This window comes from Schistocerca cancellata, chromosome 2 (assembly GCF_023864275.1).
Source record: "Schistocerca cancellata isolate TAMUIC-IGC-003103 chromosome 2, iqSchCanc2.1, whole genome shotgun sequence".
NCBI lineage: Eukaryota > Metazoa > Arthropoda > Insecta > Orthoptera > Acrididae > Schistocerca > Schistocerca cancellata.
This window is the reverse complement of record NC_064627.1, coordinates 527,189,358-527,207,551: the sequence shown is the minus strand read 5'-3', so window position 1 is coordinate 527,207,551 and position 18,194 is coordinate 527,189,358. Positions and strand designations below refer to the sequence as shown.

Below are 18,194 nucleotides of genomic sequence, written 5' to 3'. Positions count from 1 at the left end.
ATTCACTAAACATTCAATTTCCTTGTTTATTGCTTGTTTCCAAACTTTTCATCATCTTCTCAAAATTTGGAGGATTATGAGCTCTACGTAAGTTTACATAAAGTATTCAAATATTAAAATTTATGTCTCTCTGTGTCCAATGATATTTCTTTTTTACTGAGATATTGCTCTCACTACTCACTATTTACATTAAACTCTTTCTTATAAATTTTATTTGTCAGCTTATACAGCCTATCTTCTTTCAAAGTAATCACAATTAAGTTATCGTCTTTACCAAAATATTTTATATATTGTCTACCTTTACAATTTTATGTTTTCCTGCTATTTTAGCATAACCAATCAAATTTCTATCAGTTTCTTTTACATTCTTCGCTTCTATTGGAATTGTGTCATTGTAAACTGGAAAATAACTAATTATATTTTCTATTACTGTAGCTTCCAAAACTTATCTGTCTGTCAGTTTTACATTTACAGGCTCTTTTAAAGTTATGCACTTATAAAAAATAATTTTTGGTATTAACAATGTGAGATGTGCAATGATTGTCCAATAGCAAATCAATCTATATGTTTTTACCTGACTCAACATCATTACATGCCATGGTAGGTTTTACCTCCGTTACAAAGCTTCTCATACCAGTTCTGTCCTGCTGATAGCCACGACATCCTCAATGACAACCACCCATTGAAACATTTGGCTCACCTCAGCCACATGCCCAGTTATTTTAGCACTGCTACATTGATTGTTTTGCTTATTTTACCAACAACCATGACTGCCTCCTTGTTCATGTTTGTCACATATCCATGAATCTGTTCTTGTTCGTTACAGGTGATAGTCTCAGTTGAAATGTTCTTGTTTTCCACATCTGTAGTGCAGCTGGTCCTAGTAGCTCATAGTGGTTTTCTTTTCAGCATTGGACTTTACACCTTAACTTCCATCCTTATCTTTTAAATCCACCATTTGAATTTTACTTCTAATGGATTCAGCTGTCTGATATTTCTTTCAAAACATTCATCAAGCCCCCAATATAGCTCAAAGATTCTGACATATTAATTTGTTCATAATTTTTTTTCAAAAATACTGAAGAATGACACTGTGTCACTGTAGCTTTTTGATCTCAGTTTGTCCAAATTGTTTCTGTAAACAATTTATAGTGCTGTCAATTCCTCAGAATGTATTTCATCAAAAATTTTCATTATTTCAAAAGCAGTTTCCTTATCATTCACAAATTCCAGCTGCTAGTTCTGAATTGCTCCATATGTGTAGTTCATTGTGGCCGTATTCTTGTCATCCTTAGTATCTGCCTTGTTCATACTTGTTTTTGCTATTGAAGCCACTATATAACATTTATTAATTTTCAGCTTCATTTCCACTTATCATTTCCAATTCCCATAGTCCTCTCTGTCAAACACCAGCATCTTAATGTCAGCCATACCCAATTTTACAAAGCACTCTATTTCAAATAATGAGCTTCTTTTGTTTAAAATCAAGTACCAGTCACTGCTACTGTATATATTTAAGACTATTTATTAACAAGAAGATCAATACAGCCTACATCAAACTGTACACTGTGAACACATGTGCTGAACAGGACTCATTGACTGCTGTGTCTGAAACATATATACACTCACTGTTGAGTACCCTCTTGACACTGTCAGTACTCTCAATATAAATATCCCACATTCCAACACCAGTCAATCTTTTCCCTTCTCCACATGCGAATTAAATGAGAAGACGACCTAATACCTGGTACAGTGATTAGTGCCTCTGCCATGCATTTTACAATGGTTTGCTGCATATGGGTATAGATGCAGATAGTGTGCTGCACATTATGTGTTTAATGTCTTCTATTCTGTAGATGGTATGAATGCTACACATATCAGCTACAGCTGACTTAAACTGTTACAATGAAAGTATGGCCAACAAAATTTTTTCTTAAACTATTGAGATTATGTTTTGCCACAGAAAGTGTCCAGTAGCAGCTCTTGCTTGGTCTGCAACAAAAAGAATTCAATCTAAGCAAGTTATTAGTAAGAGGTAAGTTTGATTTGCACTTGGAATGAGATCTCCTTGGGTATGAGGAATTAACTGTGTGTGATACAATTGTGTATTTCAAATGGTGTTTCATACTATGTGAGCTATCTCATCATGACAGAATTCAGATTTCATAAGTCTTATTGACATCAATAGCAAATGGCATCACATTCTTCATAGCTTCATTTCTATTAGTTTCAACTTTTTTTTTTAATTCACCACCAAAGAAGTGTCAAGTCTTGCAGTAATGTTACTGTTTTAATTCCTTATTCTTTCATTTGTATTGTGTATTATAAACAGTACATTCAGTTATGTAGTTCTGTTTTTCAGGAAGGAATTGGCGTAATGGGAGATACAGCAGTGTCAATGAGAGATCCAGTTTTCTATAGATGGCACAGATACATTGATGATATCTTCCAAGAACTTCAAAACATGTTTGCAAGGTATACAGCTCAACAGGTAATAATTAGTGTTCATTGAATGCTCTTGGAACTCTGTATGTAATAGGTGAATTTCACTTATGGGTAATTAGCTTAATGGTAGTTGCTTTGTTGGGGAATACCACACATGCCACCTCAGAGAGAGAAACAGTTCAGTCTGGCACCTGGTCAGGATTTGTTGCCAGCTATTTCCAATTGGAATAGGAAAGAAATGTGTGAGCAGCCATTCCACCAACAAATAAGCTCTAAACTACTGAGTACAGATTCCCACACAAATACCTGTATTAACCATAGTGCATTACTCAGATGAGGGAGTACATGAACAACACCTCTTGACACTCAAAACATGGAAAAGGTCTTCTCACTTGATGTTTGGTTCATGTTGGTACAATATTGGTGGCAAGTTGCTAGTGAACTGGAAAGCACATGAAGCCAGTTGTCTTCTGTTTTGGGATCTTTGACTGATGTTTGTTTTATGAATTTTAAAACAAATGTGATTTGTGGTTTTATTATCACAAGAATTCCCTTTAGATTTTTACATGATTATTATATTATAGAAAACTTAAAAAGGCATGTCCTGAAGAAAACACACTTCAGTTGTATATCTGCTGAATGTGTTTTCAAACTAAACAAAATTGATCAGATTACCTGTACTGATAAATGCAAACATTATAAGTTGTAATTCCATAAAAAATGTCTAGAAGAAACAATAGAATTTGTTCATGAAAATCATTGACATCTGATCTGTTTTTATTGTGACTTTTTTGTATTTATTGTCTGAATAATTAGGCGAAAATATAACTACTAAATTGTTACTTCAGGGTGTCAGCCATTTTAAATATTTAAGGTTCCACAGGGCTCACATGCATGCACAAATCTGAAGTTATGGTTAAACAGTGTCCTCTTCTTATTATGGCTGCTTGGAATGTGGCCGTTAGCTGCTTAATCAATGAACAGCAAGTATCCAGAATCTGCCTATAAAAAATTTTCTGGTGCTCCCAAGCTGCTAGATTCACACATGTGCATAGCCATCTGAGTTTTTATGGGGGTAATATCCATGTAACCCTTGTTTACTGTTTGTGGTATTTTATTTTTGAAGCTGTTGCTGTAACCATGTATGCAGTATTTTCCCGTGCTGCTGTACTGGTGTATTTTATGAAGGCCTTGAACAGAAAAATATTACAAGTCTATGTACATTTCAAATCACTATTATTAATATAAACACAAATATTTGGGAATTAGTATGATGCAATAACATAAAAATTACTTTCATTGCTTATCAGGAGCAGCACTTTGAATCAATTTGACTCCATCATTGGCAGGATGTGCAAAGTAGATGATGAAACAGAAATTCCTCAGAAGAACAAACTACATCCAGAAATTAATTTCTGTTGAATGTGTGAGTGTATTTCATTTAGAAAACCCCAAATGAAGGTACTTCATCATAATATATAACTAGTAATATTGTTTTAGATTAAAACATTCAAAGAAAATTAGTTAGTGCCTTTTGTCTCTGACAGGTTTTCTTGGTAATTGTGGACCATGTTTTTAATATTTTTGTACTGACAGCAAAAAATATGAAGAAGGTGCAAAATATTTAAATTACCACTTGAGTACTTCTGCGGCTGAGTAAGACATACTCATCATATCACCTGCCCATCCTATAACAAACTTTGATTTCTGACATTCTTTTCAGACCAAGTTCTGTAGGCAGTAGACATATTAGCAGTTTGCCTGTGAAGTGGCACAAAACACTATTGCAGGCTTGAGTCTGATGTTTTTGTGGATTATTTCTTCCATAGCCTCCTTTACATTAGCTTTGGTAAAATGACATATGTAGACATCAAAATCCATAATTTTGATGTAACTTTTAGAGGGATTGAAATATATATGCCTCAATTTTAGGAAAATGAAGAACATTGGGACTAAGATTTTATCAACCTGTCTTAAATTTAGAATGTAGAGAGATTCTTCAGACCCCTACATATTACTCCCACAGGGCAGTGACGATAAAATTTGACTTACAGCAGAATGCGCAGCATTTAAGCCACCATTCTTCCTCCAATACATACGTGATTGAGAAATTACATAAAATATGTTATCACACTAGGCACCCTTTTCCATAAGTATTACAGTGGTTTGTAGAGAATGTATATAGAGAATGTTTAAAATATGTAATATCTGACTCGTATGGAAGAGTAGCAATAACTCTTGTGCACCACCTAGCTTTCTTATTTTGCATTCCATTTCTGGATAGGATATGATAAAATAGTTGCCCAGAATGCAATAAATCCATATGCCCCTGTGAGCAACCTGCCACAACACTGCACATGGTCACAAGAGGGTCCAATTTGCATGATATTCCAAGCACAGATGGGACTAGAGGCATTTGAGCAGAGCAAACACCAAGCAGGGGTTCATATGTCATCATAGTTGTGCATTTACCTGTTTTCTGGTGCTTGAAAGTAGTTCTCTGGCAGTTACATATACAATACTTGTGATGCTGATGATCTATTGAGCAAATAGATGTGCATATTGTGGTGATTAGACATGCTTTTAAAGTACTCTTGTTTCTTATGCAGTAGTAATTTCGATGTTCACTCTGTAACAGTTAATCTACCAGTGAAACAGAAAGAATTCTGCAACTGAATTACACAGTCAACATATTTATCTCAAAATAGAATGGTGTCTGTTTGCATTATATCTGTACAGAATAGAATATGAGCCTGAAAAAATTAACAACACAGCATCTGCTTTGTGGAGATCATCATTTCTCAAGATAAGTAAACCTCATTTTGAGAACACATTACTTTTCTCACACATTTGTAGTTGTGGGACTAACATCACTTGATGTATGATAGCAACTACAGCTGAGTGACATGTAAAGTGACTGACCCCTTTCATGAAAGGAGTAAAATGAAGCTGGTACTGGTAACCTCATACAATGATGGGCTGTAAGGGATGAAGTGGAGATTCTAATAAGTTCACTATTGTTTGTCAAAACCAAGGAATATAGGGTTTTAAAGGAAGATTATGGATCTGAACTTCATCATTGCAGTAAAGAAGGACAATCACTTCATGGGCTTCTCAATTCATTGATAGCCAGGTATCATTACACACAAGTATGAACCACAATTCACCCAGCCAAAAGGCCATTTTCATGCTTTGAGTACCAATTAGCTGCACTGTTTTGGGGAACTGTATTGTCAACCAGACAATTCAATAACTTTCTTTTTTAAATTGTTTTAAGATTTGTTTGGAGAACTTTCCACACACATGTAGGCACTTGCCACTAGTGGAAATGAATACATTTGGTATTCTCCCTAGGATATTGTATTGAGTTCCCTGAATGTGTCTATAGTGTATACTTTCCAGATGAATGTACCATCTTTGATACAGAATTACACTTGATATTGAAGAAACTTGAGGAAGGATATGTGATCATACAATGGCGTTCACATTACATTCAGAATTCCTCAGACTATTAGATGTAAGTATTCAGCAGAAGAGTAGCTCCAGTCCACCTTGAATTTTATATTTTCACCAGACAGTGATGTGGAGATGGCACAGTTTAGATCTGCATGCTTAGCCCAACATTGAGGGTATCATGGGCACCGAAGCCTGTGGCATTCATTCATGTCTGACAGATTTCTTCAAGAAGAAGAACCATCCGGGATGTTAAACATATCAGGGTATATATTAACAAAAAATAAGCAACTCATAGAAACTTGACATGTACACTGTATTAGCAATAATTGTTGCTGCACTGCTTTGTAATATTTGTGCTTACATCAGCTAAATATACACCAATAAAACCTAAATTAGGTTACTACTTCTAAAAGTTACTGCTTCCTTAGTTGTACTGAACAGCTGCTGATTATCTTCTATTGATAGCTTAATATTTATGTGAATACATTTGTATTTTTCAAGGACAATAGTCCCCTGCATCTGTAACAATAGAGATGTTTCCAACATAGCACTGTTTATCATGCAGCTTTATAATGAACTATGCTGTTTTCCTTGAAGCTAAGAGGAGTTTTCAATACTTCAATCTACATACTCAGATTATTTGTAGAAATAAAGGTTTTAAATTCTCTTTTGATTTGGTGGAGACTTCCAACTTCCTGCTTCATATTTGATGGGAACACATTGAATACCTTTGCACGTTGAATACCTTTGCACCAGAGTATATAGCTCAACTCTCAATCCTATACAAGATGGTAAGGTCTACATGAAAATTATTATAGTGTCTTGTAAGAGGTGCAGCACTAAAACAGATAGTTTTAAAACCTCCACCAATAATACAGATTTATTCACAGCGATATAAAATACAACATGAATTTACAATGCTCACAATTTAAAATGTCAATTACTTGAAAATGACATCATGTAAGTGGACGCCATTTTCCTTCACATACATGTCAAATCTTTTACACAAGTTAAACATCACATTTTGAAGGAATTCAATTAACTTCATCTCAAATTTGATCCTTCAGTGCCTGGATGGTGTGTGTTGGATCACACCAGAAGATCTGAGTTTTCTATTGGCCCAAAAGGAAGAAATCACACACTGAAAGTTCAGGGGATCTTGGAGGCCAGGAAATGTCCCCTCACCTAGACAAGAGATGACCAGGAAAGATGTTGTATAGTGTGTTTATGGAACACTGCAAGGCATGGCATGTTGACCTGATTCAAATGGCTCTGAGCACTATGGGACTTAACAGCTATGGTCATCAGTCCCCTAGAACTTAGAACTACTTAAACCTAACTAACCTAAGGACAGCACACAACACCCAGCCATCACGAGGCAGAGAAAATCCCTGACCCCGCCAGGAATCGAACCCGGGAACCCGGGCGTGGGAAGCGAGAATGCTACCGCACGACCACAAGATGTGGGCTGGGCATGGGCATGTTGACCTGTCTTATTGGGAGAATGTGTTTGCAGCTACAGGAAGATTGACAAGCTGTCACACTAGGGGGTTCAGCATGTGCACGTGATATTCTAAAAGATTCTATAATTCCAAATGAAAAAAATAATGTCCTATAATACCAAATGGTAATACACCATACCACACTACCACTTCCCGATTGTGAAGTGGTGCTTCATAAAACATTTCAGGATTTTCTGTTTTCTGATGACTAGCATCTAAAGTTTTGCTTGTTAACAAAGCTTGACACATCAAAATTGGCCCTATCACTCAAGATCAGATAGTTGAAAAGACCTAGGTTGTCATTCATGAGCTCCAACAATTCCTGGAAAAAGTGTAGTCTCTTTAGTAGATTACCTGCATTCAGTTTTTGCACTATCTGAATTCAGTGTATGTAAGCAGTATGCTCTGCTGCAGAAGGGAAAAGAATGAAAGCAGTGGAAAAATGTTCCTGGCAGAGCACAAAAAAGGCAAATATGTTCCTCTTCAAAAGACTCTGACAGAAAAGTGGGGAACCAGCTGCCTCAATTCTCTTCCACCTTCCTCATCGAAAATTTTGGAATATGATCTTATTCATACTTTTTTGAGCTGAAAGAGAGAAGTGGAGAGGTGATGACACTGGAAGAGAGAACCCAGCAGAGAGGCAATGATGCTGGAAGAGAGAGGCAATGCTAGTGAGAGACAAAGAGAGAATAGAGAATGTTGATGATGGGAGAGAGAAAGTGGCAGTGAAAGGAAAAGAGAGATGGTTGAAGACAATAGTAGTGGGAGTGAAAGAGAGATGAGATATTGAACTGTGTGAGAGACAGTTGCAGTAAAAGAGAAGAAGAGATGGATGGAGGTAAAAGCAGTGGGAATAAAAGAGAGAGAAGATGGTGGAAATGAAAATTACAGATGAGTGGAGCCCAGACACAGGCTTGGGGAGTTTGGTCCCTCCCAGACCAGTTAACTTTAACATGTAGGTATACGGGAGGGTGTATTTTGGACCAAAATTTCAAACACATTTGCATAGGGAAAAAATAAGTCAGGAACCCACCTCCCTCAGCATTTCTGAACCGCTGATGTTTGGTGGAGTGGTGAAGACAGCATCAGTGGGAAAGAAAGGCAAAAGGATACAGTGTAAGTGATTGAGACAGGAGACAGTAGTAGAGGGATGTACTGTAAATAATTGGGAGCAAAGGGAGACAAGAGGGACAGACGTATATAGACAGTGTCAGTGAAAGGGAGATGTTGAGTATGAAGTCTTAACTGCAAAGAGTAAGTGGGTGAAAGGACTTAGAATTTTCTGTGTTAAAAAATGCGCAGATATGTTCACATGCCAGAATGTTTGGTGAGGGAGGCAGAATGAGGACTCAGCTGTTTCCCCACTTTTCTGTTAAAGCCTTTTGAATAGGAACATATTTGCCTTTTCTGTGCTCTGATAGGAGTAGTTTTCCATTGATGTTATTTGTCTAAGATTTTTGTTAGGTGGCAGGCAATGGTTGGAATTCACCAACAGATGCCTTTAGATCACAGCAAGTGCAGTGTGGCACTTCCAACACCGCATGGACTGCTAAAGAGCAGCCTCTGAATTTGCAATGGCAAGTCATCAAAGAAGAAGCAAGACAAAAAATAATGTGTAAAACCTATTCTAAAATATCCTCAGTTTGATTCAGTGTGAATTTAAGGTGTGCTTATACATATCTGTGGAACAAAATTTGTAATAATATGTCACAAAAGTGAATTGTCATCTACAACAGCAGGAAATTATTTCAAAGAAGTATAAATAGAAGAATAATTATTAAGTAATATATAGTAAGAATAATCCAACATCAACAGATTTTGACAGTTTTGCCAACCTGGATCCTCTCATGTTGTGACTGTTTGTGAAACAAGAACCTGTAGTTAGAAGTTCAAGTTGGAAACTAAGGAAGAAGAAGCAATTTAATAAGAAGAATAAAACATTATTTTCGTGTTGACTCTCACACTGGCTCAAGAAATATTCAAGAATACTTTATTTATGACTTGGTTTCTCTAGATCCTAGTGAACAGTGCCGAAAAGTGTTAATGAATGCAGACATTGTTGTTACATATGTGAGGACTGGCATACAGTGAGCAAGGATAGGCAGTGGCATAAAATAAAAGTAACTAAAGACTTCGTGATTTACAGTGGATATGATGTACACTGTCTTTCCTCATGGACTTCACAATATGTAATCATGGCTGACTACACAGAAATTGGTTAAACACCTAATGTCTTATTATACAATGTAATTGAATGGTTTGTGTGGTGAACTCAAGTAAAATGACTGACATCAGCACAGAAAAATGCCCTTGCATCCTATTTAGATAATAAAGGATCACATTGGGCAAGATGGTTCACTTCAAACAAGCAGTAACCAGTCTCTGTGAGCTGAGGTGGAGGATGTGTGGTCATGGGTTTCTCATGCTTGCAGTGTCTGTCTGAATCCATGATATTATTTGTCATTGCCATCATTAAACAATTCACATTGCTAGGTAGCAGTAGTGTAATGGATTATGTGTGTATTTCAAAGTGTAGATAGAGTACTGTTGCCATTTCAATGACTGAAATGTGGGCAACCACAACCTCCTGATGTGTCTGTTGGCAGTCTAGTCCCGCACACTCCACCAGACCACATTTCTCTCTCTCCCCACATTTATGCTACTATCCCTTTCTCATCCCAGCTCCCTCCAGATTGCTGCTTGCATCCCAAGTGATAACTGCATTCAGGCCCAAGATGCCGGAGTTGGTGGTCATGTATGCATGAGGCATGCTTGCTTGTGTGTGTGAATGGTGTGTGTCTCTCTTTTACTGATGAAGGCTGCAACTGAAAGCTTTATGTAAGTGTCTTTGAAATGTGCTTGCCTGGAATTTGATGTGTCTTCTTTATGGTAAGTATTAATCTGTCTTTTCCTAGCTTGTTAGGACTGAACTCAGTTCACTAAAGGGACTATGAAAACTTTCTCATGTCCAGGGAGTATCCCTCAAAGCATTTAAGAGTGAGGGAGTGGTACACTGTTTGGTGAGTGGGCAGATCACCTGCAAAAGAGTGTAGACAAACAAACACATAATCAAACAGTAGATTCCTGTATCATTCGTGTTAGTAGATGCATCAGGTACCCCACTTCATCTTACGTAATATACCTCACATTAGAATATTGCAACACCTGCTTGAACAATGCTCTGTTGTCAAGCAGAATTGTTCACATACATGAGCTTCGGTGGTTTTTGATGTACTGGTTGCATACTTTTACTTGTTTGCTGAGCAGAGAATATTGGGAGCAGAAGCTTATGATCAGTTCATGGAATACTGCCTGCTGAGACAAGCCCTGTCTCTTTCTCTCAGACTATTCAGCTTATAGCTTATAAAAGAAATAAACATATAATGTATTGATGCATTGCATGAAACTTGATGTTGATTAACTAGAAGGACCAGGTACAGCCTCCTTGCCCATTTTTGTAAATAATATTAACAGCCACTATACACATAATTGCACACAGATCAACACTATGTTCACAATGGCTACTCACTGCTGCAGTGCACAATATTATCACATAGCTAAGGTTGACATTGAGCATGAATGTCCCAGAATGGCACAATGTCAGCTGACTTCCAGCATTCACAGAGGGGCCATGGTAAGGTGTGCAACAACTAGTTTGTAACAAAGCAAGTGATTCCTTCCTCCTGTTGTACTTTTATCCCCACCCATTTTTCGCCCAAGTATCTTCAATAGCATTATTTTTATGACATGTGAACAGTACCTAGAATTCTCAATTATAGACTCAGGGTTTTTCGAATTGAAGTTTAGAATTGATTACAATCTCTTGCGTTATCAGAAGTCCCTGAATTAATTAGTTTGCCTGAAAATTGTAGTTGTTACCAACATCAATAATTTAAGATATAAACACCATTGTTCATTTGTAAACACATACCTAACTGTTAATGTCCTGATAAAGTATACTAAAAATACCATATTTTACAGACTATAAGACACATGTCTTTATTTGAAAAATTGCCTCCAAAATTCAGGTGCATCCTGTACTCAAAATTAATGTAAAAATGTCCAGTATTTGATTTAAAATTCCCACCAGTCTTAAAAATGGCCATATATTTAATGCCACAAGAAACCTACCTCTATTTGGAAACACTGGATTCAACTGACAGCAGCAGTGCAGTGATGTGACGAACTTGAGTTGTTGGGATTCACAAGCTTGCTAACAGTGTCTCCCTCCCATCCCACCATCACAAAAATGGAACACTGTCTAGCCTATGATGTGTCATTGCAGTCTATGGTGCCAATGAACTGAAACTGAAAATCATTTGTGTTATCGATAACAGTACAATATTTTTCTTAGTAGCTAATTTTCTAATGAAAAAAAGCAAAAGGTTTTCATGTGATTTGGGCTATAAATCAAAAGTAATAACGTTTGTAGAAGAACATGGAAACAGAGCACCTGAGTGGCATTTTGCCCCTCCGCCAACAGAAGAAACCGTTCGTGATTGGCGGGCTAATGAAGAAGAAGGGGTAAAAAAATTAGGAAGGCTGAACATGTAAATAGAGGACTAAATGCAGTGTTGCCAAAACTAGAAGATAATGATTTTCAGGGTTTTTAAACGTCAGTTAAGTCTTATAAACAAAGATTTTTTTAATCTGCCTTGGTAGTCCGATAATAAAAATGTAAAAAATGTTATTTAAAAAAACTGCCTAAATATTAAGGTGTCTTATAGTCTGTAGCAACTTATAGTCCATAAAATATGGTATTATATATGAGGGTAAGCCAATTATTATCTGCAAAGTAGTTACAAAATTTTATTGTAATCAAATAGGAAACTTATAAGAACATAATTTTTCGACATAGTCTCCTTGTATTTCAACGCCCTTGGTCCATCGTTGTACAAGCTTCCATATGCCCTCATAAAAGAAGGTTCTTGGTTGAGCTGTGAGCCAGGAATACACCGCTTCTTTCAGTGTTTTGTCAGAGGCCAATCAACGGCCCCTTAATGTTTGTTTGAGTGGACCAGACAAGTGATAGTCAAAAGGGGCAAGATCGGGACTATATGGAGGATGATCGAGTACTTCAAATTTGAGTATCACCTTGCACTGCTGTTGTTAGCCCAAGTAATTATGTTCAAAACATCACGTCAGTTGTGAAGGTCACTCAAGTGGAACACAAGCTTTTTTGATTACATAGTGCTGTATACACCATTAGCAAGGTTTACGGAATCTGTGGAGTAACAGCTCATTTTTGATGGTTGAGTCATCTGCAGATTTACTTTGCGTGTTGTATACCTTTCCTTTGAAAACAGTAGTTGCTTTCAGTTCTAGGTTCACTGTTTTGACTGCACACGTCACATCCATTATAGTGGTGATACTTTAATCTTCCTCAAGCCCAGCAACTGCCTTTCTGCCCTCATGTTCACTGCATCTGCATCTACATAATACTCTGCAAGCCACCTAGCCATGTGTGGTGAAGGGTACTTTCAGTACACTAGCTGATCCCTCCAACCTTGTTCCACTTGCTGGGTGGGATCATTTCCTGTTCACAATAACACACTAGAACTTGCAGCCTTTGCCTTCAAAAACTTAATGTAATATTGCAATTAATGTCTTGACACTGTTTAGCAATTCATCACACAATGAAAATAACATTGTTAACATTCTTTTTTCTTTTTGTTTTCTTTATATGAGCTCATGTAATTAATTTCCAAAAATAACTACTGAATTTCAGCTGTGAATGCAGAATTTTTTCCTCTTAGGTGCTTCATAAATGCTACGCACTTTGAATATAGTTTTGGATGAAATGTACTGGTACTTATATCAAATTTGCTTAGAATGCATTACAGATGAAGATGTTACAAGTAAGAATGAAACTGAAACGTAGGCATGTTCTCAATGGAGTGGCCAATTGTAATGCTCTTTCACATTCTTTACAGAATTTGTACACTAATTTCAAGTTACTTTAATTATGTGAGACTTTTTTTTTTCAGTTGGACTTTCCGGGTGTTACAATCTCTTCTGTGGATGTTGTGTCCAAAGGGGCACCAAGGAATGAATTTGCTACATTTTGGCAAAAGAGTGACATTGATCTGTACAGAGGTCTTGACTTCACACCTCGAGGATCAGTATTTGCCCGTGTCACTCATTTGCAACATGCTCCATTTAAATATATCATAGAGGTGGGTTATTATGTTTAGATCTGTTTTTTATGTATTAAATGGTTCAAATGGCTCTGAGCACTATGGGACTTAACATCTGAGGTCATCAGTCCCCTAGAACTTATAACTACTTAAACCTAACTAACCTAAGGACATCACACACATCCATGCGCGAGGCAGGATTCAAACCTGCAACTGTAGCAGTCGCACAGTTCAGGACTGAAGCGCCTATAACCGCTCAGCCACCATGGCCGGCTTTTATGTATTATAATTTCAAAAATATTAGTTGCTTGTTGCAATTACGAACATGAATGTGCTTTTGCACAGTTGTTAGTTGGATGATAATTTTGTTGTAGGGAGATTTATTTTCTTTAAGATTTGTTAGTTACCTATATAGGTGGTGTTCTCTTCAATCCTTATCGGAAGCTAAAATGTATTATAAGGTTAAAGGCATTTTTGGGCCTTATGGCTAAAATAATTCATTAAAACAATAAGTGCTTGACCAGTATTAAATACTGTTTTGTGCATGATCAGTTTCAAGATTTTACGTTACAGCTATAAACTAGTGCTTAAAATGAAGAAGTGCAGCTGAATGTGCTTTTTCTTACCAAATATAGTGACATATCAAACTTCTGTGCTTTGTTGTCTTGAGCACAAGATCTTAAGATTGTGCACAACAACTTAAAACCTGTGTGCATTCGCAGTGACATATAGCTCTTTGCCACCTGTCATCCACTGTGGCATGGTGGTTATAGTCACTGGCTGACAATGCCCAGGTCACCAGTTGAATTCCCAACTCTTGCAGGTATCAATAAAAGTGTCTGATACATGGAAGGTTGTGGGACTTAGAATATTGTAATTTGCTAGAACCTTGCTTGTATGTACGAGGGCCGTTCAGAAAGTAACCTCCGGTTGATTTAAAAAAATACACCAAGTTAAATAAAAATATTTTAATATATACATCTTACAACTACATCTTTGCACTATTTTTCTACATAGTCTCCATAGCGATTGAGGCACTTATCGTATCTCTTCACAAGCTCTGAAATTCCTTCTGCATAAAAATCACCCGATTGTGCCTGGAGCCAGCCTGTGACCGCATCTTTGAGCTCTTCGTCGTCATCAAACCGCTGTGACCCGAGCCATTTCTTCAAATGCATGAAGAGGTGATAATCACTTGGCGCCAGGTCTGGGCTGTAAGGTGGATGGTTGATAACGTCCCACTTGAAGGACTCAAGAAGGGCCGTTGTTCTGCGAGCAGAGTGAGGACGGGCGTTATCGTGCAAAAAATCGATACCGGAAGTCAGCATACCACGGCGTTTGTTCTGTATAGCCCGTCGTAACTTTTTTATTGTTTCACAGTACACGTCTTGATTAATGGTCGTACCACGTTCCATGAATTCAACCAACAACACCCCTTTGGCATCCCAAAACACCGTTGCCATCAGTTTTCTGGCAGAAAAATCTTGCGAGGCTTTTCTTGGTTTGGTAGGCGAATTTGAATGTGCCCACATCTTTGATTGTTCTTTTGTCTCAGGGTTCACATACTTAATCCAGGTTTCGTCACCGGTCACGATTCTGTTTAACAATGGTTCTCCTTCGTCCTCATAACGTGACAGAAAGTCTAATGCAGAGGCCATTCTTTGAGTTTTGTGGTGGTCGGTAAGAATTTTGGGCACCCATCGTGCACAGAACTTACGGTAACCCAATCTTGCTATCACTATCTCGTACAAGAGAGTCTTAGAAATCTGTGGAAAACCAGTAGACAACTCCGACATTGAGAAACGTCAATTTTCACGAACTTTTGCATCAACTGTCTGAACGAGTTCGTCAGTCACCAATGATGGTCTACCACTCCTCTCTTCATCATGAACGTTTTCTCGTCCACTTTTAAATAAACGTACCCATTCACGGACAACTCCTTCACTCATAACTCTTGGTCCATACACGGCACAAAGCTCACGATGAATAGCTGCTGCAGAATATCCTTTGGCTGTAAAAAACCTTATGACAGCACGCACTTCACATTTGGCGGGGTTTTCTATTGCAGCACACATTTCAAACTGCCACAAAAACTAAACTAGCGCAGGTACGACGTTCACTCGACCATGGCTTGATGCCGACTGACCTGTTGAGTGCGTGAACACACAGATGGCGTCGCTACTCCCCCCACAACCCGCACTGTGACTGATCGGAGGTTACTTTCTGAACCGCCCTCGTATAAATAGGAGCACTCTGTGTTGAGGCAGGCTGTTTGGCTCCATCTGTACATTAGTGTGTGCTCAGTAAATATGCTTTCTGTGTGAAGTGTTGATTATTATCAGACACCCTTCTCTAATAACTGGTACTTCATATTGTAGTCCATCTGATATACCTTAGTGAATATGTTTGGTATCTGGAACATAGAGATCACCTTGGCTCCAAAAAGGCTGAGCAAATGCTTGTTAGACTGGCCGGTTTGTTCACTGTTTGATCTAATAAGTTATGCTTTTTGAGTCTAGCTTAGCTGGAGTATGAGTTATACACAATCATATTGGGAATGTGCAAGTATTATGGCATGGCACAAGATATGAAAACTTATTAAGAGTCGGCAGCAGTGGAGAAGTTTAATGAACATGTAGAATCTCCTCTCACATGGAAGAATATATATGATTCAATGCATAACCAAGTAAATAAGTAACTATGTAATCTGTCTCTGAAAAAGAGGAGATATCAAGAATAGGTATATTCATAATAAAAATAAAACAGTATGTCTGGCATGAAATATGGTTTGACAGCCATGATGTAAATAATCACATATATGCAACACAATATGACACCTCACAATGAAGATTATAATGTTGGCCATTAAATTATCCTCCTTGAGGCAGACATAGCACAGTCCATAAAACGTGCTGGGAAATACACACATTGTCCTGATCATGTAGTATGTCCTTGAAAATGTCTGCAGCAAAGCTAGTTGTAGCCATGGTATATCCTTTGGTGGTACTTACTGGAAAACATGAGCAGGTTTGACACAGTTGATAGAGATGGTGGAGTGATTGCCATTTGCTAATATGTCCAGAGTGTGAGCTTTTCATTGTGGGACTCTTGTGTGGACCTATGTTCAGTGGTTAAAATGAGGGTTTCACACCATCTATACAGATGTTTCTAGGTCATGATGCATGTAGCTGGGAGGCCTTCTACATTGTGAAGCTTGACAAGGGTGGATCAGTGAAATCTGTTCCCTCAACTGATGAATGAAATCACAATAGTTGTGGTCAGAAAACTGGAAGGACTGGATGTCTACAAACTCTCCTGGAAGCTGCAGTGCCTTGCCATAAATTGATGAGGAATCCAAGTCTGGCTTTCAAGTACTCCTTAGACGAAGTGAAATCACTGGTGGAGCTATGGTCTGATTTGTTTAATGATATATGAGTATGGCCTTTCAAAAACTGTGGTAGTGTTCTATCATATCATCAGTCACTGGATGGTAGCCTGGGGTATTGTGGTGAACAGTGCTGCAAAATTTGTTGTGCTGAGCAAACGGGTCTGATGCAAAATGGTGTTCATAATCTGCGGTGATGTGTAGTGGTAAATCTAATTGAGAAATCCAGCTTGAAATCAAATGAAAAGAGAAGGTTTTTGCAGAGATGTTATCAGCTGGCAGTTCTTCCAGGCAGCAAATGTAGTGCTCAGTCGTAATTAGAACATAACACTGACCATTTTATGGAGGAAATGGTCCTATGACATTGATTTGAAGTTGGGCAGACTGCGTAATCGTGTCAGTGAAGTCCCCCACTGGCATGTACACTTTGCTCCATTTACACTTGACACATATAAAAGTCCATTCTTGCCAGTCTTTTGAATTCTAGGCCAAACAAATCTCTGCAAGTCTAGGTGAAATGCTAGTCTGATGCCAGTATGACAGAACTTATGCAAACTGCCAAAGGTGGAGCTTTGGAATGTAGTAGGCAAGCATGGAGAAGGTTTCCTAGTTGAGATGTCACAGTAAAATTTAATGTCTGCATGAGGAATATTGACTAATCATAATTCCCAGCTTGATGTATCTGTGGGGAGGTTGTGCAGTTCTTGGTCAGTCTCTTGTGCCTTGGCAAGTTGAGTGAAATTGATGGCACTTTAGATGCTGTTGACACAAGAAAGACTATCAGTGACTATCTTGCCAATTCCTGAAATATACATCTACACCTATACCCTGAAAAACAAACCATGAGGTGCATGGCAGAGGGTGCATCCCATTGTACCAGTTATTCGGATTTCTTCCTATTCCATTCGTGTATGGAGTGAGAGAAGAATGATTGTTTGAATTGCTCTGTGTGTCTGCAGTAATTATTCTAATCTTATCTTCATGATCCCTATGTGAGTGATATGTAGGGGGTTGTAGTATATTCCTAGAGTAATCATTTAAGGCTGGTTCTTGAAGCTTTGTTAACGCACTTTCCCATGATAGTTTACATCTATCTTCAAGAGTCTTCCAGTTCAGTTCCTTCAGTTCAGTTCCTTCAGTATCTCTGTGATACTCTCCCATGGACTGAATAAACATATGACCATTTATGCTACCCTTCTCTGTATACATTCAACATCCCCTGTAAGGCCTATCTGATACGGGTTCCAAACACTTGAGCAATATTCTAGA

The 18,194-nt window shown here is 37.8% G+C and overlaps 1 protein-coding gene across 3 annotated transcripts in view; it reads left to right on the top strand.

Moving 5' to 3' along the window:
* Positions 1-18,194, top strand: part of LOC126162072 (phenoloxidase 1-like) — a 243,090-nt gene that overhangs the window by 195,630 nt on the left and 29,266 nt on the right. For all 3 annotated transcript variants that reach the window (XM_049918338.1, XM_049918339.1, XM_049918340.1), the window contains exons 11-12: positions 2,363-2,491; positions 13,391-13,579. In XM_049918338.1, the coding sequence (XP_049774295.1) occupies positions 2,363-2,491; positions 13,391-13,579 (318 nt within the window). The remainder of the gene's footprint in view (positions 1-2,362; positions 2,492-13,390; positions 13,580-18,194) is intronic.